Consider the following 23446-nt stretch of genomic DNA (forward strand, 5'->3'; position numbering starts at 1 on the left):
AACTTAATGGTTGGCTTCTTTCTCTGCAGGTGTTACAAGAGGCATTTAGTCGCTGTGTGGCTGTCTTGAATCGTTCTAGTAAACCAAGTGACATGTCAGTACAGGTGAGGCTAGTTTCTGATGTTTTGCTGAAAATCTTTGGTTCCTTTGGTGTTCTGATAGTTGCTGAAAACCTTTGATGTGGAGTACACATATTACTCTAATCTCTGCCTTCATCTTCACATGGCATTCTTCCCGTTTCTGTGTGTGTGTGTGTGTGTGTGTGTGTGTGTGTGTGTGTGTGTCTGTCTGTCTGTCTCGGTGTCTAAATTTTCTCTTTTTATAAGGACACATATTCTACTGCATTAGAGTCCATCCCAGTGACCTTATCTTAACTTGATTACTTCTATAAAGATGCTGTTTCCAAGTAAGGTCACATTCTGAGGTACTTGAGGGTTAAGACTTTAACATATCTTATAGGAAAGACACAATTTGACCCATACCTTGATATTGCAAGAAAGAGATAAAATCAGGAAAGAATAAGGAATACTGTAAGGGAAAGTTTCAGGAAATAGAGCTCACAAATCTAGAAACTTCTAAGTCTAATAAAAATAAAGGGAAAAACTGAGAAATGTCTTGAGTAACAAACACCAAATAAAACTTCACACTGCAGCAAGAATTAAACCAAAAATGCCTTTGATTTCTAGGTGTTCATTTTGTATCTTGCTACATTGCCAAAGTCATTTATTAAATCTAGTAATTTTTTGGTGGAGTCTTTAGGTTTTCTATGTACACTATCATATCATCTGCAAATAATCTCCTTTCCAATTTGGATGCCTTTTATTTTTCCTTCTTGTCTGATCGCTATGGGTAAAACTTCCAGTACTATATTGAATAAGAGTGGTGAAAGTGTACATCCCTGTCTTGTTCCTGTTCTTATGGGGAATAATTTTGGTTTTTGCCCATTAAGAAGGATATTGGCTCTAGATTTGTTATATATGGCCTCTGATCCCTCTATTCCCACTTTGCTGAGAGTTTTTATAAAAATAGGTGTTGGATTTTGTCTAATGCTTTTTCTGTGTCAATTGATATGATCATGTGGTTTTTGTCTTTCAATTTGGTTATGTGATATATCACATTAATTGATTGTGAATATTGTACCAGCCTTGCATCCATGGAATAAATCCCGCTTGGTCATGGTGTATTTTATACAACAACAACAAAATAAAACGTATGGTTCCAAGAGAATTATACTATACCTTGCTCAAACTTTAAATCTATGAGAACCACTTGGAGGGCTCTTTAAACCATGGGTTCTGAGCATCGCCTCCCCGTCCCCTGCCCACAGAGTTTCTGATTCAGTGGGTCTGGCATATGGGCCTGAGAATATGCTTTTTTATCAAATTCTCAGGTGCTGATGGTCTGTATATCACACTTTTAAGAACCACTGCACTAAATTGCTTGTGATCTATTGGTTTTGTTTGTCTCTCTTAAGATAGAGAATAATATAATGAACCCTTATGTCCCCATTACACAGTTACAAATATTTGCCATTTTGCCATTCTCTTTTTTTTTTAAATATATTTTATTGATTTTTTACAGAGAGGAAGGGAGAGAGATAGAAACATCGATGAGAGAGAAACATCGACCAGCTGCCTCCTGCACATCTCCCACTGGGGATGTGCCCGCAACCCAGGTACATGCCCTTGACCGGAATCGAACCTGGGACCTTTCAGTCCGTAGGCCGACGCTCTATCCACTGAGCCAAACCGGTTTCGCCCATTTTGCCATTCTTATTTCACTTCTTCCCCTGCCTAATTTCCTTTTCTGTCTCCCTCCCCCAACCATAGTATTTTAATTGGCTTATTTTCTGTTATGGTTATAATAGTTGAATTCTTTGATAGAAATTCCATCAAGAATTCATTAAGATCATTATAGAATGCATCTTGTTTATGCCAGCAAAATTTAGAACATAAAACAACTAAGTATAAGCTTTTTGAGTTTCAGCCTCTACTTTGAAGTACAGTACATAAATAGAACTCTGGTTCTACAATGTTAATACTCTGGACAAAAATGTTTTAATTCAGAGATTGGCAAACATTTTTTTTTTAATTCTCACCCAAGGATATATTTTTTTTTCATTGCTTTTTAGAGACAGTGAAAGGGAGGAGAGAGAGAGGAAAAAAACATTGATGTGAGAGAGTCAGATCTATTGATTGCCTCCCACACCAGCCCTGACTGGAGCCAGGATTGAACCTGCAACCCAAGTATGTGCCCTGAATGGGAATTGAATCTGCAACCCTTCCATGACTGGACTGATGCTCTAACCCAGCGGTTCTCAACCTTTGGGGGTCGAACGACCCTTTCACAGGGGTAGCCTAAGACCATCGGAAAACACATATGTAATTACATATTGTTTTTGTGATTAATCACTATGCTTTAATTATGTTCAATTTGTAACAATGAAATTGGGGGTCACCACAACATGAGGAACTGTATTAAAAGGTCGTGGCATTAGGAAGGTTGAGAACCACTGCTCTAACCGTTGAGCAACACCAGCCTAGGCAGCAAACTTCCTATATAATAAAAGGCTAATATACAAATCGACTGAACGGAGGTATGACTGGTCACTATGACGTGCACTGACCACCAGGGGGCAGATGCTCAACGCAAGACCTGCCCCCTGGTGGTCAGTGCACTCCCACAGGGGGAGCACCGCTCAGCCAGAAGCCGGGCTCATGACTGGCGAGCACAGCAGCGGTGGCAGGAGCCTCTCCCACCTCCGTGGCAGTGCTATGGATGCCTCGGGGGATGTCCAACTGCCAGCTTAGGCGGACATCCCCCAAGGGGTCCTGGACTGCAAGAGGATGCAGGCTGGGCTGAGGGGATCCTCTCCACCCACCCCCACCCCCCCCACCCCAAGTGCACCGGGCCTCTAGTTTTTTTATAAAGGGCCAGAGAGTAAACATTTGAGGCTTTCAGGCTCCATACAGTCTCTGTTGAACTTTATGTTTTTTTAGTAACTCTTTAAAAATGTGAAAACCGTAGCTCCCTGGCCATATAAAGACAGCCCCAAGGTTGATTTGGTCATGTACCATAGTGGCCATGATGTGGCAACCTTGCATCTACAGAAAATCTTAACCAGAAATGCTAGTGATTTAATAGATATAATCTGTTCAGTTTTGGAGCGATATATATATATCGTTAAGTATTCACGAATCTTTGCTGATTTGATTCCCACTGTCTTAAGCAAGGAATACACAAGTGACTTCTCTTTTTGCTCTGTTGTGTTGTCTGCAGGTATGTGGACACATAAGCAAATGCTATAGTGTGGCTGCTCAGTTTGAAGAATGCCGAGAGAAGATTACAGAAATGCCCGGCATCATCAAGGATCTCTGTCGGGTGCTGTATTTTGGCAAGGTGGAGTTCATCTTTAATGCTTTCTGATAGAGCTGGCAATGAGTTTTCTTTTCAAGTAGCCAGTCTCAGGTTTATAAACAAGTTGTTTTCTCCAAATTATTATTATTTTCTTTTAATTCTTACCCAAGGATATGTTTTCATTGATCTTTAGAGAGAGAGAGAAACATTGATCAGTTGCTTCCCGCACATTCCCCGACTGGGGATAGAACCCACAATATAGGTATGTGCCCTGACCAGGAATCGAACCTGTAACCTTTGGTGCACAAGCCAATGCTTTAACCAACTGGCCATTATTTTTAAGTAAATTATTTGGATCTCTAATAGCATTTTTCACAGAAGCATTGCTGTCAATGAAGGCTTTTGTTTCTAAGCTGGCCCACAAAGAATGAGACTAGTGACACAGCTAAAGAGAAATGGGTCTCATCTGAGCATTAAGAGAAAGGTAGGGAAGAAAGAGAAGACTAGACTAAATAAATCTCATGAGAGTAAAGGACCACATAAAACCTGAAACTTAGCCAAGTCACTTCCTCATGGGAAGAAAGTCCAGTTTAGAGATCTGAGAGTTGACTGTTTCTTCCTACTCCAGTACCGCTGAGGGAAGGAGAGATTTCTTGGGTGACTGACAGAGTGAGAGGCGTACTGGAATAGAACAGGATTGGGGTGCTGATGCTGGGCTAGGGTATCTTGAAATAAGGGAATCTGATGAAAACATGTCCTCAACTATATTTACTTGATGTCCTTACAAGTATTTAGCAAGAACAAACTGAGTGACAGAAATGAATTTGTACACCTGCACTAAATATATTGATAAACTTAAGCTGGTTGGCATGTGAGTTGCTGTTAATGCCTTGTTACTATTTTTAGAATTGAATAAGTGAAATGAAGAAAACGATTCCCAAGTTTCTGAGCACTAGCCTCAAAGATAGTAATTCTGTGTTTTGTCACAGGGTCACTTTTAATTTTGGATTTTAAAGGATATAGGATTCAAATTTAAATTGGAAATAAAAATAGAAGAGGAGGTAAATATTTTGCATAATAAGATAGTTAGCTTGCCATACATTCACATCCAATTTCTCTTGGGAGCTTCTTCTTAACTCTATAATTAATTCAATTACTCTTATTCTCTCAGAGTATTCCACGGGTGGCCGCTCTTGGGGTAGAGTGTGTCAGTTCTTTTGCTGTGGATTTCTGGCTACAGACACACCTGTTTCAAGCTGGAATTTTGTGGTATATGCTTGGTTATCTGTTTAATTATGACTACACACTGGAAGAGAGTGGCATTCAGAAAAGTGAAGAAACAAACCAGCAGGTAACTTTAACTGCTTTAATATTGCATTTGAACTCAAGCCATAGGTTAATGTGAAGCAAAGCTTCAGCTATCCAGAACCTCCAAGGCATACACTGTTTTTCAGAGATAACTAAGTTTATTGCTCTTTAATCCTCCAAACTATTTTTTATCTTAACCAGGATTCAAGGCAAGGGAATTTGTAGTAGCATATACTGGATACAACTTAAATTTTTTCTTGATTACTCAGCATCACCTGTAGGACTGCAAAATTACGCTTTTGTAACACAGGAAAATATAACGATACTGTTGGGGCTAGCTCCCCCAAACACTTGAGTGCTTACCTGAATTTTACATATATTTTTTTCTATCTATACTTTTGTATTTACTGTCATTCATTATTCATTTTGTTATTTGTATGTGTCTTTAGCAGTCAAATCTACCTGCTTGTATCCTATTCCCTACCCTACCCCCAGATGTGCTTCTTCCCGTTATCTACAAGATACTGTTTTGGTAGAAATGAACTCACAGATTCTGATGCTCTTTTGTATAGGTACAAGAGTAACCTCTAATGCATAAACTCAATAATACCAGTATTAGGGACTCCTATGCCTTTTTTGGTTCTTAGCTTTCTGCTTTTTAAATGTGACCCATACAGTTAATTGTGTTATTAATGTAAGAGAGCAGATCTACTTTAATGTCTTAATTTTTTAAACAGGAAGTAGCCAACAGCCTTGCCAAACTGAGTGTCCATGCTCTCAGTCGCCTTGGAGGGTATCTGCCTGAAGAACAAGCAACTCCAGAAAATCCAACCATCAGGAAAAGTTTATCTGGCATGCTGACACCCTATGTTGCTAGAAAACTTGGTGTGGTTAGTACTACTGAGGTATGTGCTTACAGGTAACCTGGGTTATGATGAATATTGCAAAATCCTTTAAATAACACAGGAACATAGCAAAGTTGAGTGCTGCAGGAATACTAAAAATTGACAGTGTTTATATGCTTTTTCTCTCAGCCAAGGAATTTAGTTTATTGTGTATTGATGCTAATGATCTATCTCTACAAGAGCAGTCTTTTTGTAAGTGTAAATTAACTTCACATTTCTCAGTTGTGGAGCTACCATAATTGTGTGTTTTTTTTCCTCACCTGAGGACTTTATTTTATTTTATTGATTTTTAGAGAGAGAAACGTTGGTCACTTGCCTCCTCTATGTGCTCTAACCAGGGATCAAACCCACAACCTTTTGGTGCACTGGACCACGCTCCACCAACTGAGCCACCCAGCCAGGGCAGAGCCATCGTAATTCTTAACTAGTCTTGTTCCTTGGAATTAGAAGGGACTGGACTGGAGTGGTGTTTCACAATGGGCAGAGGACCCAGAGTCTATTTTTAGTTGTTTCTCCGCTTTCCCTTATTTAGGCGCAGGTGTGAAGTCCCAAAGGTAAATGCACACACACATGCATTCGTGACAAAAGTAAGTCTGACCTTGGCAGACCTCCCAACTTCTTGGGCCTTTTTTGTGAGGCTCACTGAGAAACCACCTACAAATGTAGTCTTAGAGAATTAATCTATAGAAATCCATTCAGTAGACTACTGTGAAGCTTAAATTGTATAGATATATTTAAATAAAGGCATTCGAAGATGTTTAAAGTGTTTCAAGTGAAAAGACTAAACCCATTTTTGTATATTAAAAAGAAATGAAAAGATGGATGAATCTGTACCAATCTGTTTAAGTGTAGTTATCCCTGAATGGCAGAATTGCAGACTATTTTAATATTATTTTTATATTCTCCAGTGATTGTCTAATACTTTTGTGTAAAAAAAAAATAAAGCCCTCAGGGTTTTACTGGTAAATGTAAAGTATTTTTAGAACTTATAAATAGCTTCTTTGTTTTTAATCCAATCTAAATGGGTCTGGTTCTAGTGCTGGGCATTGCTTTTTGGTGCCCCTAAACAAGAGGGAAGAGCTTTAGGTGTCACTTTTTGTTCTTTTTCTGGACTTTGTGTTTATTAATGTGATGGGTTTTGCTGATTGAAAACTAGCAAGTTGTTGATTAACTGCTACAGGAAAAAAGAACTAGTAGCACTTCAAAATGTTGGCCTGAACTTCATCTGGACATATTAAATGCTTATTTTAAACTGCTAAATTTCAAAGTTTTACAGTTTTCCTACTAATATATTTTTTCAGTCATTTTTCTTAACATTTGAAAACAAAGGTTGGGTGTCTTTGTATAAGATGGAGGTATTAATCCCTGCTTTCCTCCTGGCATAGAGCTCTGTAAATGTAAAATGTATAACAGTTTTACTAAAACATATAAAGGAAAGTCAAATGTCTATGTATAGTTACTATGGAGGAGAGCAAAGTGGAGGGAAAGCACAATGGGTAGGGAAGCAGTCATAGCTATGTCTGCAGAACTGTTTTCTACAATTTGGAATTAGGGCTTGGCCTACAAAACCGGAACTGACTCTGCTTGTACATTTTATTTCCCTTCCTAGGAGTATGCTTCATAAAGATTTAGATTTTTGTTTTCAAATAAATGTGTATAAAGGCAGTATGATTCCTTTTAAGCTTATGTTTACTGAGTTTATTAAATGCTTTAACACAAGTATGTTGTGTAATTTTCACCAAAGCAGAGCCAATGTTAAGTTAAATGGATTCAAATTTGAATCCCGGTTTCACCATTTAAGGATTGTGAGAACTGGAACAAATAATTTGCCCTCTCTCAGCCGTAATTTTTCTCAGGTGCACATGGATAATATTATCAGACTTGTTAGAATTATTGAAATACCTGTTATTGAGCTCTGTTCTACTTAAAGCGCCTATTACCAAACGTAATAGATAATTTTAGTAAACGATAACTTCATTATTTTTTTTTCTAAATGTTACAAAACTTACTCTGTTTCCTAGATTTTGAAGATGCTTAACAGCAACACAGAGAACCCGTATTTGATATGGAACAATTCTACAAGGGCAGAGCTACTTGAATTTCTTGAATCCCAACAAGAAAACATGATTAAAAAAGTAAGTTACTGTTTGAAAAGTTTCTTGGGTAACTTACTCTGATGGAATCTCTGGAAATGTAACTTAGCATTGACAAAGCAGAAGCCCATTTCTCCATTTGGTGTTAATTAAGTCTATATATATCTTTTTGCCACCTAATATTTGGCGCATTTAAGAATACTTACTATTGTATTTAATAATACATTGAGATTTGTTATTGTTGTTTTTGTTACCACTAATATATACCTATACCTATCTTCTATTTTAACCAGTTTTTGCACCCAGAAGCCCTGCTATATTATTCTTTTCAGCCTCTTTTCCCCAGTAAATCAAAATTGCTTTTGGTATCAAAATTGAATAATTTCTCCTATTCTGACACCTTTCAGTGGAGAAGCTGTTAAGCCATTAAATACAACAACAAAAAACAACCAGTAGGATGAAAAATATGGAGAAAACCTGGATAATACATATACTAACTAGATGATTGGGTTTTTACTTTTGTTGTTGTTTATCCTCACCCAAGGATATTTTTTCCATGGATTTTTAGAGAGCGTAGAGGGTGGGAGGAAGGGGAAGAGAGAGAGAGAGAAATTGATTGGTTGCCTATTATACACACCCCGACTAGGGATCAAACCCACAACCTAGGCATGTGCCCTGACCTGCAACTGCAGCCTTTTTGGTGTACAGGATGATATTCCAACCAACTGAGCCTCCTGGCCAGGCTCTCTCTCCCATTTCTCTTTTCTGTCTTTTTACTTTTCTTTAAATGGAAACTCTTCTTGATTTCTCAACCTATTTATTCAGAGACCTTGTTTTCCAGCACTTCATTTAATATATTATTTTTTAAACCAGTAAAAATGTCACCCTATATCTGACTAGGCCCAATGCCTGCTGAGTGGAGTGAGAAGAGCCAAGTGTCATACTTGCTTTATGAACACTAGCTCTAAGACACTTCATTGACTGACCTCTGTGATCTTTTGAAATTTTAAAATGAGTAATAATATTAGTCTTTGACTAGAAAATAACAACTCTACACCCATTCCAGAGTCCATATTACTACTTAATAAACCTTATAATTGCCATGGGTATTACTACTTAATAAACCTTATAATTGCCATGGGTGCTGTCTCTGTATCCCACCACATTTTTTCCCTCTGAAAAATGAGTGGTTCTTTTAAGTTACTTATCTGATGTTATTAAACTGAATATGTGGATAGATTCATAAACCAGACACTAATGATTCTGATGCATATCTAACAGTCTATTTTCTTTTTTTAAAGGGTGATTGTGACAAAACTTATGGATCAGAATTTGTCTATAGTGATCACGCCAAAGAACTTATTGTAGGCGAGATTTTTGTTAGGGTATATAATGAAGTCCCTACTTTCCAGCTAGAGGTAAGCTCTCTATTAGTTTTGTCTGATACTTTTGCTCATTTGACCACACTGTGTACATGGAAATAATTCGTGTTCTTTGCCAAATGCTTTATACCAGCCTGGCTATGTGATGGGGTGACCATTGATAATGTATGAGCCTCTTTATTTTGAATGTTGAAGAATTTATTTTGTGGATTCATTAATAAGTTATTCCTTGCCCAGCTATTCCTTATGTTACGCATAATGCTCTCCTACTGTCATGTATACATGCCTTCAACTTACTAGTCTCTCTTGCACACTCAACTCCATCGTGTAGAATGTCCTTCTCTGGCCAGTTATTAGACGAAAATAAGAAAATGCAGGTGGAGATCAAGTTTTTTTGTTGTTGTTGTTGTTTTTTAAATGATGGGGGTCACATCAGCTTGTCAATTCCAGAAGCAAATTGAGGAGCTTCTTTTTCTTCTTAGTACTTGGAGATTGTGTAGGAATATTTTGTTACAGGGTTTTTTTGTTTTGTTTTGGAGAGGATGACAAGGAGGATTTGGTGATTGATTGATTTTTAAGGAGCTAAGAAGTGAAGCTTTGTTTTAGACTTTGCTCTTAGCATAAAAGGAATTTACTAAACCATAATGTGTATTATTTAGCTGTTAATCAGAATGAATTCAGTGATTTTTAAGATCCCTTTGAAAGCTGTCCTTTGAATTTAAATTCTAAATATATATAATTTTAAAATGTTAAAATATAACCAAATTGTAGAAGTTACATCTAATGTTATTCATTACTTTTATTGGTAAAGATAAGTGATTCTATAATCTCAGCATTGTTATACTGAAGTTCTCATGGGAGTATATCTGATCTCTATTGTATTGCGACAGAAAATGTTGAAAAACACTTCATAATGTGACTGAGTTTTATTTCCCCCTCCCCCAGTTTGTTTTTAAATCATTCGAGGACATCTTTTTTTTTTTTTTTCATTGATTCTAGAGAGAGAGGAAGGGAGGGAGAGAAACATCAATCAGTTGCCTCCCATGTGGGTTCCAACTAGGTATTGAACCCACAACCTGGGTTTGTGCTCTGACTGGGAATCGAATCCATGACCCTTTGGTGCACAGGATGACACTCTACCCACTTAGCAACACCTTCCAGGGCTTTCCCCCCATTTTTAATCCATAGGTGTATTTATGTGTATGTACAGTCACTTTAGTAGCTTGAGTTTTGCTGTTGTTGTTTGGTTGGTTGTTTTTTTGCTATGGAGTCTTTGTTATACATTATTTCTGAAGGCACACATGTCTTTAAATATTTCTCCACTCAACATAGGTTCCAAAAGCGTTTGCTGCAAGTCTCTTGGATTACATAGGCTCACAGGCCCAGTACCTCCACACATTCATGGCTATCACACATGCTGCAAAAGTGGAGTCAGAACAACACGGAGACCGCTTGCCAAGAGTGGAAATGGCTTTGGAGGCTCTGAGAAATGTCATAAAATATAATCCAGGTGTGTGACTATATCCTTGATCAGTTAGATCCTTATAATAGAGGGCCTGAAAAATCCAATTCTCAGTTTTATCAGGGAAACTTACTTGGCTATAATGCTATACCTGGCATAACTTTAAGAGGACTTGACCCCATAATGTTTTTATCTATAAACAGTAGGCTGGAAAGATAGGTCAAGGCACCATGGTTATAAGAGTCTCAGTGAGTTGAAAAGGCAGAATAACTTGATAGTGTAAAATGTCAAATTGATGACATAAGTTGATATACCAAGTGTAAGTGCTTAAATTAGATTTATTAGGTGATGTAATTTTTGCCTCATATGCATATGGACACTCATAGTTTTAAAAAACTGAATTGTTTGGTGTATAAAATTTGAAATAATGAAAATGTGAAAATTTTTATTTTTAAACATCTTTAAGAGGACATTTTCAAAAACATCACTCTTGCCTGACTCCAGGGGAGACAGATGAGTGAAAATCTAAATGCTTCTTCCGATTCTAGCTTTGATAATAAATATAGGATATAAAACTTAAAACAATACAAATGGAATTTAAGTTACCTTTAATAATTATCTTTCAGATACTTTTTTGCTCTTTTCAGTATATATTATAATACTATTAAAATTCTGACTTTTTGTTTATTGCCAACAAATTAGTCCAATAAAGCAACAGTAATGAAATGTTCTTAGGAATTTAGTCATTTCCATGGTCTACATTGGGATGTTATTAAAGGCAGTGTTATATTCTCTGAAGAAAACTTCATTTTTTTATTGTTTGTAATTTGGCATAGTAGAATGGTATTAGTGGTGTATTAGGTACAAAGTAATTGCAGCAAAGCAGGCTATTGATTTGGAACTTACAAAAATAGAGGAAGGGCTTGCACAGAAACTGTTTTGATAGCATCTATAAAGTTCATGTGTCAGGATCACATGCTCACTTGTAATTTAGAAGTATGGTTTATGTCAAGAGATAAAGAGTATAATTACCACCGTATACCTTTTATTTTTGAGTTCTACTTGATAAATTTCTTGTTTTTAGTCTGAGGCTAAAGGTGGGGATGGAAATGGAAACAAAACGAACATAAGAAACTCTAATCTTGCCTAGTATTTACTGTAGCTTAGAGATACTTTACTCAACGTCATAACACAAATATTGAGAAAAGCTTATCAGACCCATAATTGACAGTAAACAATAGTGTGTATTGGTTTTCTGAAGGTTTGAAATTTAGGACATCTCTTAGAAATAAAAAAAAAATAACATTTTATTCTTATTTCTTAGGCTCTGAAAGTGAATGCATTGGGCACTTTAAATTAATATTTTCTCTTCTCCGAGTCCATGGAGCTGGTCAAGTGCAGCAATTGGCTTTGGAGGTAAAAGAATGTACTAAAGCATGTTGCCTTCCTTGTCACTTACTATGTATGGCCCTGGATAATCGCCATCTGAAGCTAAATGGAAGTTTACATGTTTATTGTGTAGTTTTTATTTTCCATTTTGCCTTTAAGTCAAGTGTGGATTTTTTTTAAAAAATATATTTTATTGATTTTTCACAGAGTGGAAGGGAGAGGGATAGAGAGTTAGAAACATCAATGAGAGAGGAACATCGATCAGCTGCCTCCTGCACACCTCCTACTGGGGATGTGCCCGCAACCAAGGTACATGCTCCTGACCGGAATCGAACCTGGGACCTTTCAGTCCGCAGGCCGACGCTCTACCCACCGAGCCAAATCGGTTAGGGCAAGTGTGGATGTTTTTTAAAGTTTGAATTAATTTACTCATTTTGAAGAGCAAATGTTACTCAGTCATAACATTTTCAAGATCATACTCAGTAGTCATTGTCTGCAATGCATTGAAATGCATTATATATTGTCATGTAGTGTGGTTAAAAATTGACTTTACTCGGATGTTTAGAATCCAAGAAAAAGTGTCAGCGTTTCTCTGATCTTTCTAGAGACATTTGAGATCAGGGACTCTTGCTGGCTACACACTAGGTTTGTGTTCCAGAGAAAGGACGAACACCAAATTCAGCCCTGCAGTAATGGATTAAAAGCTTATTAACTAGCATGTTCTTTTCTTTTTAAGCACTTTAAAATATATATTTTTATTGACTTCAGAGAGGAAGGGAGAGAGAGAGATAGAAACATTCATCAGCTGCTTCCTGCATGCCCCCAACTGGGGATCGAGCCCAAACCTGGTCACATGCCCTTGACCTGGGACCCTTCAGTCTGTAGGCTGACGCTCTGTCCACTGAGCCAAACCAGCTAGGGCAACAAGCATGTTCTTTTAATTGAAGTGCATGCTTCTGAACTTAATTCCTTTAAGTACTCTAACATTTTAAATAAACATTATTAAATCTATGCTATGTTGCGTTGAAGTACTGATCACATGGTTCAGATTAAGTGACATTAATCTTCAAATGTCTGCCATAAAAGTTAGGCTTGAGAAGTCATCCTCTTCGAAAGAAAAATATGCCCCATTTCTCTAGAATGGAAAGTTAGACAGTCTCTTATGCTGGGCCCTAAAGACATTTACTTTCTCCCTCTAAAAGCACAGTCCCAGTGGGGAGAATCATCATCTTCCTAACACTTCCCAACCCAAGTCTGCAACTGGAAAACTGCACTCACAATAGTTCGAGAGAGTGTGGGACTGAAGGCTTCTTATAAGCCTCAAGATTGTGAATTGGTGCTAAAATATTTGTTAGGTCATTATACTTAATTCTTACCTCTAAATTAGTAGGAAGCTAATGTACATAATATAAATATGAGCATTAGCATTTTTACTCTTTCTCAAAAGAGCAAATAATAAAGCCAATCTTTAAAATTAAACTATTCTCTAAATATTAAAGATTTTGTCCTCCAAACATTTTTCTCACTTTTGTGAAGCCTTTAATTTATTTAGGTCTGCCTAAATTGAGTTAATTTGATTTAGGCCAGAAATCATTTCCGAAAAAAATTAATATCCTGTTGATTAATTTACAGGTGGTGAATATAGTGACATCGAACCAAGATTGTGTCAACAATATTGCTGAATCAATGGTTTTGTCCAATTTATTGGCTCTTCTACATTCATTACCATCAAGTACGTATATTTACAAGTGGTATTTTAGAAACCACAGCACGGCCAACCCATGGAGGGGCGCAGTTACACAGATGACATAAAGCCTCTGATGTGGCAATGTCCATATTTAGTTTCGGAATATTTTATTTTTTTAAAAAATTTTTTATTTTTTTTATTATTATTTTTAATACATCAATTTACTAATGACAATTAGTTTTTTTTTAATATATTTTATTGATTTTTTACAGAGAGGAAGGGAGAGAGACAGAGAGCTAGAAACATCGATGAGAGAGCAACATCGATCAGCTGCCTCCTGCACACCCCCCACTGGGGATGTGCCTGCAACCACTGTACATGCCCTTGACGGGAATCGAACCTGGGACCCTCCAGTCCGCAGGCCAACGCTCTATCCACTGAGCCAAACCAGTCAGGGCCGGAATATTTTAAGTGGTATTCTTTATGTTAGATTTGTCTTCCTAGTTATGGTTTTCCATTAAATTAGTAAAATTGTTTTGTATTTCCCATGTCAAAAGTTGAAAGTTGGATGTGAGAGAGTTCCAAGCAAAGGAAATTAACAGGTTGCTAAGTATAAGCTACCCGTGAGTAATTGAGGATTGGCTAATATCCCATGGTTTATTTACAAGCATAATTGGTTTTGGATGATAGAAAAAGTGCTTAAGATAAAAATTACCCTGTGTTCAGCCTGGAGTTGAATTCTTCATTATTTGTTCTTTACTGATTTAATGCTTATAGAGGCTGTTGCCAACAAAATGAGATCAATTTTTTAAAAATATGCCAAGCTGATATTTTTTAATATAGAACATACTAATTAGTATTGTTCTCCTACATGGTAACATAGCCCACTCCAAATAATCAACCTTTGTTGTTTTAGTCTCAGCCTAATACGAGGCAGCCTCCATCATCTTTGCCAACTGTGTACTTCTTTGGTCACCTGTCTGTCATTGGCTGTAGAAGAGTCAAGTCTAGTAGCCCAGTATAATTCCATGACAAGGAGTGGGAGGTGCACAGACTGTCCAGAAGGATGCTGTTAGGTCTTAGATTGAAATAGTGTCTTGCAACTGCTGCTTTCTGCTCATTTCTCTGAGATAATAGAACCCGGTAAAATCTTAGATGCCTGATCAGAGTGTCCTCAGGTGTCAGGATGTGAGAAAATTTTGTTTATGCTGTGAACAGTGAGGTAGGAAGACAAGCATATTGGTTATGAATATGCACTTTGGAGTCAAATTGACCTCTATACAAAATAGATCTATGCCACTTACTGAATGTGAAACCATGGACTGGTTAAACCTGGCCTCAGCTTCCTCGTTCATAATAAGCCATGATAATGTCTGTCTCACTGGGTATTGTGAAGATCTAAGTGTGATACTCTATTAGAGACCTGGTTCAGTACCAGGCACAGAATTGATACCCAGTAAATGTAGGCTTACTGGTGATGCATTTCTTGAAACGTCTTTTCGTCTGCAGGTCGCCAGCTTGTTCTGGAAACTCTTTATGCTTTGACATCAAGTACAAAAATAATTAAAGAAGCAATGGCAAAAGGTAATGTGCTTTCTCATCCAGTCATGCTCAATAATGATGACACTTTGCATAGTTTATAAACTAGAAGAATGCTTTAGAAGGCTTGTGGTTTTAAAAAATATCAATTGCATTGAGTTAAAATAAGGTTGAAAATGAATTCTACTGATTTAAAAAGTTATATTTTTTTATGTATAGTATAAATACTCATTCTCTTTTTCCTTCATAGGAGCTTTGATTTATTTACTAGATATGTTCTGCAATTCAACACATCCACAGGTTCGAGCCCAAACAGCGGAACTTTTTGCTAAAATGACAGCAGATAAACTAATAGGTCCAAAGGTGAGCACAAAATAGGTTCTTAGGAAGAAATTAATTATTAAAGTTCTGTCACTTTGATAATGATTTCATGAAGTTTACCAAAGTTCGAGAAGGTGAGGATAAGGAAATGATGATGTGAAAGTTGGAAGATTGACATACCTGAAATTGTTCCTATAATTACCAGTTTGAGAAAAATTATACTCAGGGAAGCCTGCACTGAAATTGAGCAGTTTTAAGACAGAGTTTGGATTACAGTGATAAATTGCTTATCTCCCTTGAAGAAAGAACAAAAGTATCTTTAGGTTATGACAGAGGATACCTCTAAATGGAATCCATCCAGACACAGCTGAGTCAAAGTCTCTTTCTCTTATTAGCTCGTTAAGACAGTGCTCACTGAGGCAGGTCTGCCCACCCACCAAGCAGCAGAGACGTGGGAGCACCATGAGCTAAAGGCTCCTGAGTCCCCACTTCCAGAGTCTGATTTTATATCAGTAAAACAAGCTGGATTCAGTTATTATTTTCTTCCTGATCTCACAATCTAGGTGTTGAGACTGTCACAAGACCTGAAACAGTTGTTCTTTGGGAATAAGGTTAATAGTCTGTCGTCAGCAGGGTTGATGAGATGAGGGAGACTATATAGGATGCCTATAGAAAGCGTCTATGTGAATATTCTGTGTGAATATTGATATTTAATATTGAGTTTTCTTAAAGCTAGAGTTGGGTAGCACATAATTATAATATTAATGTTTTAAATAATGTTTTAGGTATTTAAATATGTACTGCTCTTGACATTGAATTCTTCAGTAATTTTTTTTGACCTTTGAAATACATGAGGAACAAATTTTATCGAGATGAATATATTTATACTTAAATTTTCTATATAGGAAAAATACAAGTGTCAGCTCCTTAGTTGAGTGATTTGCAGCAAGAGATTCTAGAACTGGGGTCAGTAAACTTTTTTTCCCTTTTTTGTAACAGCTTATTGTGATATAATTGACATACCACACAATTCTCACATATAAAGTGTACGATTCAGTGATTTTATTATATTTATAGATTGGGCAGTCACAATCGATTTTGAAACACCTTCATCAACCCGGGGGTGGGGCAACATTCCCTTAGCGGTCACTCCCATCCCGCCTCTTCCCAGAACCTGGTAACCACTAACCTACTTTCTGTCCCCATAGATTTGTCTATTCTTGGCATTTCATATAAATGGAATCATACAATATGTGGTCCTTTGTGACTGGTTTCTGTCATTTAGCTTAAGGTTCATCCATGTTGTAGCAAGTATCTGTACTTCATTCCTTTTTATTGCCAAATAATTCCATTATGTAGATACACCACATTTTGTTTTTCCATTTATCAATTGATGGACATGTGGATTGTTTCTACTTTTTAGCTACTCTGAATAACGCTTCTGTGAACATTTGTTGACATGTTTTTGTGTGGATAGGTATTTTTATTTCTCAGAGTGGAATTTCTGAATCATATGGTAATACTAGTTTAGCCTTTCAAGCAGCGGTCAGACTATTTTCCAAAGTGGCTGCACCATTTTACATTCCCACCAGCAGGGTGTGAGAGTTGTAATTTCTCCACATCTTCTCTGATACTTGTTATATGTCTTTTTTATTATAGCCACTCTAGTGGGGTGAAGTGGGGGCTAGTGATGCCTATTGGCCATTTGTGTGTGTATATATATATATATATTTTTTTTTTGAGAATTATCTGTTCACATTTTTTGCTCATTTTTTAAATTGAGTTATTTGTCTTTTTACTTTTGAGTTGTAATTGTTTTTTATTTAGTCTGGATATCAATTTCTTACCAAATGATAGGATTTGCAAATATTTTCTCCCATTCTGTGGATGTCTTTCCATTTTTTTATGATGTCTTCTGATGTTGAAACTATCTTTTTTGTTGTTCCTGTAGCTTGTGCTTTTGATGTTATATCTAAGAAATCATTGCCTAATCCAAAGTTACAAAAATCCCTGCCTATCTTTTCTCCTAAGATTTTATAGTTTTAGATCTTGTCTTTATGTCTTAGATCCATTTGAGTGAATCTTTGCACATGGTGTAAGGTAGGGAAGAAGCTGGTAAACTTTTTTTTCTAAAGGGCCATATAGTAAATATGTTATCCTTTGTAGGTCATATGATTCCTGCAAATACTAAACTCTGCCTTTATAACAGGAAAGCAGCCATAGACAGTAACTTGAAGGCGTATGATCAAAGGATTTGTTATATAAAAATATTTTTATTTAAATGTCTGATAGTGTATACACACCAGTGAGTGATCACTTCTTATTTGAATTCTGTCATTATCAAGAAAAGTGACATTCTTCCTATTTTATAGATTTTTGTCATGTAACTGACATTGTTTTCTTTAGTTCATTAGCTGCTGGGAGGTTCAGAGGCAAATTTGTAGTCTCTCACTAAAAATTGTACAGAGCTTTTAATGTTACCTTTGTGTACTGACTTCATATTAGTCTCATTCATTCAGGTACATTTTTTTGAGTATCTGCTAGTATGTGTTAGGGGCTGTTGAATACAGTGAGCAAGACACCTGGACTGGGGGAGTTTCCAGAAGCCAAGATTTGAGCACAGACTTGAATGACAGAAAGGAGACAGAACAATGTGAAGACTGAGGGAAGAAACTTATCTTCCCAACTTTTATTTTGCTTTTGTACTTATTATGCCTCACATTAATTTTCAGTTTGTGTGGATGTGTGTTTTTTAAAGCTGCTTTTAAAATCCTTTATAGAAAAAGTCACAGTATAATATAAAACATGGTATAGCAAAATAAATGCACTAAAAATACACATAGGCCACAAAGCATGAGAAAAATTTAATTTTGAGGGTGGGGAGCATGGAGTAGAGTTGGGAGGGACAGGCCAGCTCAGGGTGTTCTGGCAGAAGGAACGGCAGGTGCAGGGCATGGTTCTGAGGGGAAGGGTGTGTGGTCGCCAGGGATACTGCATTTCTTAGTTTCTTAAATTTGAGACAGAGTGTGGAAATGAAACTAGATAGGTAAGTAGGAGCAGGTCATAGTGAGGCTTGTTAAAGTTACCTTTGCATAAACCAAGATTTACCTGTTGACCCACTTTAGGACTTTTAGATAATAGTTACGGCTCCTATCAGCCATAACACAAATTACAGCAATAGTCTATCCTAGAGAGATATAAAACAAATGAAATATTGAGATGTTTCCAATAGGTTTTGTTTTTCTCAAACCTCTTCATATAGGTTCGACTTACATTAATGAAATTTCTGCCAAGCGTTTTCATGGATGCCATGAGAGACAGCCCCGAAGCCGCTGTCCATATTTTTGAAGGAACTCATGAAAATCCGGAGTTAATTTGGAATGATAGTTCCAGAGATAAAGTGTCCACAACAGTTAGAGAAATGATGCTAGAGTAAGTAAAGATATGGCTCATAACCTTTGGCCTTGAGGTAAAATCACCGGGAAGGGCTTATGTCTTCCCCATTGTCAGCTCTCTAAGACTTACTCTAAAGCAGCGGTTCTCAACCTGTGGGTCGCTACCCCTTTGGTGGTCAACCCTTTCACAGGGGTCGCCTAAGACCATCCTGCATATCAGAAATTTACATTATGATTCATAACTGTAGCAACATTACAGTTATGAAGTAGCAACGAAAATAATTTTATGGTTGGGTCACAACATGAGGAACTGTATTTAAAGGGCCAGAAGGTTGAGAACCACTGCTCTAAAGGCTAATGAAAGTGTATCCTATGACTGAAGTTTAATATCTCCCCTTTTTCCCCCCAAGGCACTTTAAAAATCAGCGAGACAACCCGGATATAAACTGGAAGGTAAATATACTTTCATCAGAGAAAGGAATTTTACATTTTACTGTATTTTTTGTTGTTATATTTTAAAATCTCTGTTGAGTTTAATGCCAACCTCTTAGATACTTTGTCATTAAGATCTTTCCCTGGCAAATAAGATTTTAAACCTAAAACTAGGAATACTCACTTTTAAAGTAAGTAGCTAATCAAACCACCTTTTCTGAATTTTATTGAGACAATAAAACTTATGATTTGATTATATTAATGACTAAGAACTACTTAATTTCATAATGATGTCTTTAATAGAGTTTGGATGTATTGTGTAATGTACAACTAATGATGACTAAGGACTTGACTCTAGTTCTTTCTCTCTTTCAAGTTGCCTGAAGATTTTACTGTGGTGTTTGGAGAAGCAGAGGGTGAACTTGCTGTTGGAGGAGTTTTCTTGAGAATCTTTATTGCACAACCAGCTTGGGTTCTAAGAAAACCTAGAGAATTTCTTATTGCACTATTAGAAAAATTAACTGAGCTCCTGGAGAAGAACAATCCTCACGTAAGCTTCAGTCATCAGATAGTTTGCTAATACACTGATCGTGTTTCTGTTACATCACGCTCCTCACCGACTGTATTAAGAATTAGCTGCCTCTTTCAGTATAGCAGCCACATTTAAATTTCAAATATGCCCATCTTTTTTTCAGCATGTTCTAAAGTGAAATTTCTTGGTAAAATGGTTATTTTTGAACCACAGTTGTAGGTGTCTGTGCTGAGAAGATGCTCTTTCTGACCATTGGAGAAGCTGGGAAAGAAGGTTTCTGCCATCCCATTACCAATGACTTTATAATTTTAAGGAGAAACTTAAATGTTCAGTGTAGAAACTTGAAGTGCTCTGCTAGACCATGTTCTTTACTCAACTTTGCATATATGGCAAGAATGACCTAGTTACAGAAATTGACAAAAGAGTAGTAACTACATGGGTGAACTCTGCCTGTGAGAAAGAAGCCTTGGTCTTGGTTTGGTGAGTTAGGAATCCTGATAATGTGTAAGGTTCTGTTATTTGTAAAGATTGAAAATAATTGAGGTACGTACATAATTGTTGTTAGAAGCTGGCTATAGAGAGAGGTTATAAAGAGCCTGAGTTGTCTCGTTAGATGGTCCTGAACTCCAGTTTGAGCTCTATCACTTACTAAGCTCTGTGACCTTGAGTAATACCTCATGACAGCCTCAGTTGCCTCATTTTTGTATGATCACAGCTCCGTCCACGAAGGCTGAGGTTTTAATGGGTTTTGATATATGTGGTGGTGTTTGCATAATGCCTGACATATGTCGAGTACTTAGAAATTATTAGTTACAATTATTAGTTTAGCAAAACTTATCTTAGTATAGAAATATTTACTTATGTCTCTTTCCAGAGTCATGTTTTCTCTTTACTGGGATTGTTACTACATAATAGCTTGTTTAAATCTTCAAAATAGAAACTTGGAAAGGGAAAAAGCACACTACAGTTTTCTCCTATGTCACTTTTCTTTTTGGCACATCCCAATCTCCATGTTTATTTATGGTGTTTTATGTTATGGATATATATATTTATATATAATGGTATGTAATAATATGTCTTTACAATCCATTTTGCACAATAGAAAGTGCATTATGGTAACCTGACATGTTAAGTAGTAGGATTTTTAGTAGAGCTGGGGAAAACACTTCACTATTCTTCATTTTCCTGAAACTAATCTCTGATACTGACATTTCAATAACATTATCTAAAATTTTCTAGTACTACCTTTTGAAAGATGGTCTCTTAACACCTGCAGTAGCAATGAGTTGTGACCTTGTCCAGTGAAAGGCTAAGATTAAGATATCACTTTTTAAAATATATATATTTTTTATTGATTTCAGAGAGGCAGGGAGAGGGAGAGAGAAATAGAAACATCAGTGATGATAAAGAATCATTGATTTGGCTGCCTCCTGCACACCCTGCCCTGGGGACTGAGCCTGCAACCCAGGCACATACCCTGACTGGGAATCGAACCATGACCTCCTGGTTCATTGGTTGATGCTCAACCACTGAATCACTCCAGCCAGGTGATATCACATACTTTTTATTTTTTTAAAAATATTTTTTAATGAATTTTTAAGAGAGAGGAAGGGAGAGGGATAGAGAGATAGAAACATCTGTGAGAAATATCAATTGGCTGCCTCCTGCATGCCCCTCTTGGGGACTGAGTCTGCAACCCAGGCATGTGCCCTGACAGGGAGTCAAACCAGTGACCTGTCAGTTCTTGGGTCTATGCTCAATTACTGAGCCACACTGGCTGGGAGCTATGACATTCTTAAAGTCCTCTGAATTCATGCCTTTTATCAAGATGGGGAAGTTTGTTCTTACAAGATTTGTGAATCAGTTTTCAAGTATCAGTACATAGAATTTGTGGATCCCTAGTTTTGAGCACCAAATAATTGTGAAGGATGTTTAGAACTGGGTCAATATTTTATAGTTTGTTTGTTTGTTTTATACATTCCAGGGGGAAACTCTGGAAACTTTGACAATGGCTACAGTATGTCTCTTCAATGCACAGCCTCAGCTGGCTGATCAAGTCCCACCATTGGGCCATCTTCCCAAAGTCATCCAGGCAATGAATCACAGGAACAACGCCATTCCTAAGAGTGCCATGCGGGTTATCCATGCCCTGTCTGAAAACGAGGTATTGAAGAACCCGTTTAATAGGTTATAGTTCTAGAGTTTACGCTCTCTCTTCCTAATGTCCAGTGCGGTATGAATCCCTTTCTAACTGTGTGCCTTTCTGCATCTGAGCTACATGGTACTGTAGCAGTTCTTAAGCCGGTTTAATGATATAGTTAATAGAAGACTGAATTTGATTCAGTTCATTATTAAGGTTGAACTGAATGTAGATTTTTCATATCTTTTATTTTTATGGCTTTTACTGTGCTGTATATTGTAACCATCTCTTTTTGGGCATTTAGCTGTGTGTTCGAGCCATGGCATCTTTAGAGACCATTGGTCCTCTGATGAATGGAATGAAAAAGCGACCGGATATTGTTGGTCTAGCCTGTGAAGCAATTAATCGAATGTTTCAGAAGGAGCAGAGTGAATTAGTAGCACAAGTAAGTGACTTCTAGATTCAGCACTGTTTTAGGAAAGCAAACATACCAGACACACAAGTTTTTACTTAGCAGCACTGCTTGGTGTCCCTGATTGAGGTTTGGCAGAGAGGTAACTTGTGGGTTGTACATGTATGATTTCATATTTTATACACACACATACATAGGCACAAGTATATATGTACACACAGACAAGGTGTGGCAGCTGCCAAACATCTTACCAATGTTTAAATTTAAAGTTTTGGTTGTCTACTAAGCATTTATCCTTAGCTTGTTTTGTAAAATTTGCTGTATCCTTTTTGGAAATTTTTAATTCTGTTTATTCATTCCTTTGTTTATTTTGTTTGCCAAGATTTTGTTCTTTTCAAATAGACTACTCACTTAATGAAAATGAGACTTGTTGGGTATCAATGTAGACAGATACTGAAATTAAAAAGCATTCTGACAGTGATCTTCCTAAAATATAACTCTTAATATAACTGGGTCACTCTCTATCGTAAAACCTTTTAACAATTTCTCAATATCTGCCAGGTGACCAAGTGGCATCTGACATCCTTAGCCTGAATACAAGGCCCTGCATCTTTTTTATGTGGTCTTCCTATTTTCCCAGCCCCCTTTCCTCTCAAATCTCCTCTTCCTCCTTACCCACCTTCATTTAGGCAAGTTAGAGGTACTGGATTCATCTCAGTTACAATTGGCTTGGAGGGTTTGTTCTGGAAAGAACATGAGTTAGTTCTACCACTTGATGGCTCTGTGACCTCAGGCATGATACTTAACCTCACCATGCTCAGATTCTGCATCTGTAAAATAAAGTTATGACTACCTCACAGGATTGTTACTAGAATAATAATGGTAAAAAGGTGTACTCACTAATTTAATTACTTCCACCTCTAACCTTTGTGTTTTGGAATAGGCATCGAAAAGTTTGTGAAACCAGAGTGTTATTTAACTTTTATTAGACTGATAGGAAATGTATGATGACTGCAAAGGTTGATGTTTTAAGAAAAAGATATTAAGATACTTCAAACATTGTTGCCTGTTAGTGTAGTGTCAGTGGAGGAG

The 23446-nt window shown here is 36.9% G+C and overlaps 1 protein-coding gene across 1 annotated transcript in view; it reads left to right on the forward strand.

The window, feature by feature from the left end:
* Positions 1–23446, forward strand: part of DNAJC13 (DnaJ heat shock protein family (Hsp40) member C13) — a 101333-nt gene that overhangs the window by 68939 nt on the left and 8948 nt on the right. Inside the window, exons 36-51 of the mRNA XM_014451402.1 lie at positions 30–104; positions 3280–3399; positions 4529–4708; positions 5403–5570; positions 7592–7705; positions 8965–9081; positions 10378–10555; positions 11832–11923; positions 13529–13628; positions 15093–15167; positions 15373–15485; positions 18706–18875; positions 19249–19291; positions 19647–19820; positions 21787–21966; positions 22247–22387. Coding sequence (XP_014306888.1) covers positions 30–104; positions 3280–3399; positions 4529–4708; positions 5403–5570; positions 7592–7705; positions 8965–9081; positions 10378–10555; positions 11832–11923; positions 13529–13628; positions 15093–15167; positions 15373–15485; positions 18706–18875; positions 19249–19291; positions 19647–19820; positions 21787–21966; positions 22247–22387 — 2040 coding nt within the window. The remainder of the gene's footprint in view (positions 1–29; positions 105–3279; positions 3400–4528; positions 4709–5402; positions 5571–7591; positions 7706–8964; positions 9082–10377; positions 10556–11831; positions 11924–13528; positions 13629–15092; positions 15168–15372; positions 15486–18705; positions 18876–19248; positions 19292–19646; positions 19821–21786; positions 21967–22246; positions 22388–23446) is intronic.

Source organism: Myotis lucifugus, unplaced genomic scaffold, assembly GCF_000147115.1.
Source record: "Myotis lucifugus unplaced genomic scaffold, Myoluc2.0 scaffold_8, whole genome shotgun sequence".
In the NCBI taxonomy this organism is placed as follows: Eukaryota; Metazoa; Chordata; class Mammalia; order Chiroptera; family Vespertilionidae; genus Myotis; species Myotis lucifugus.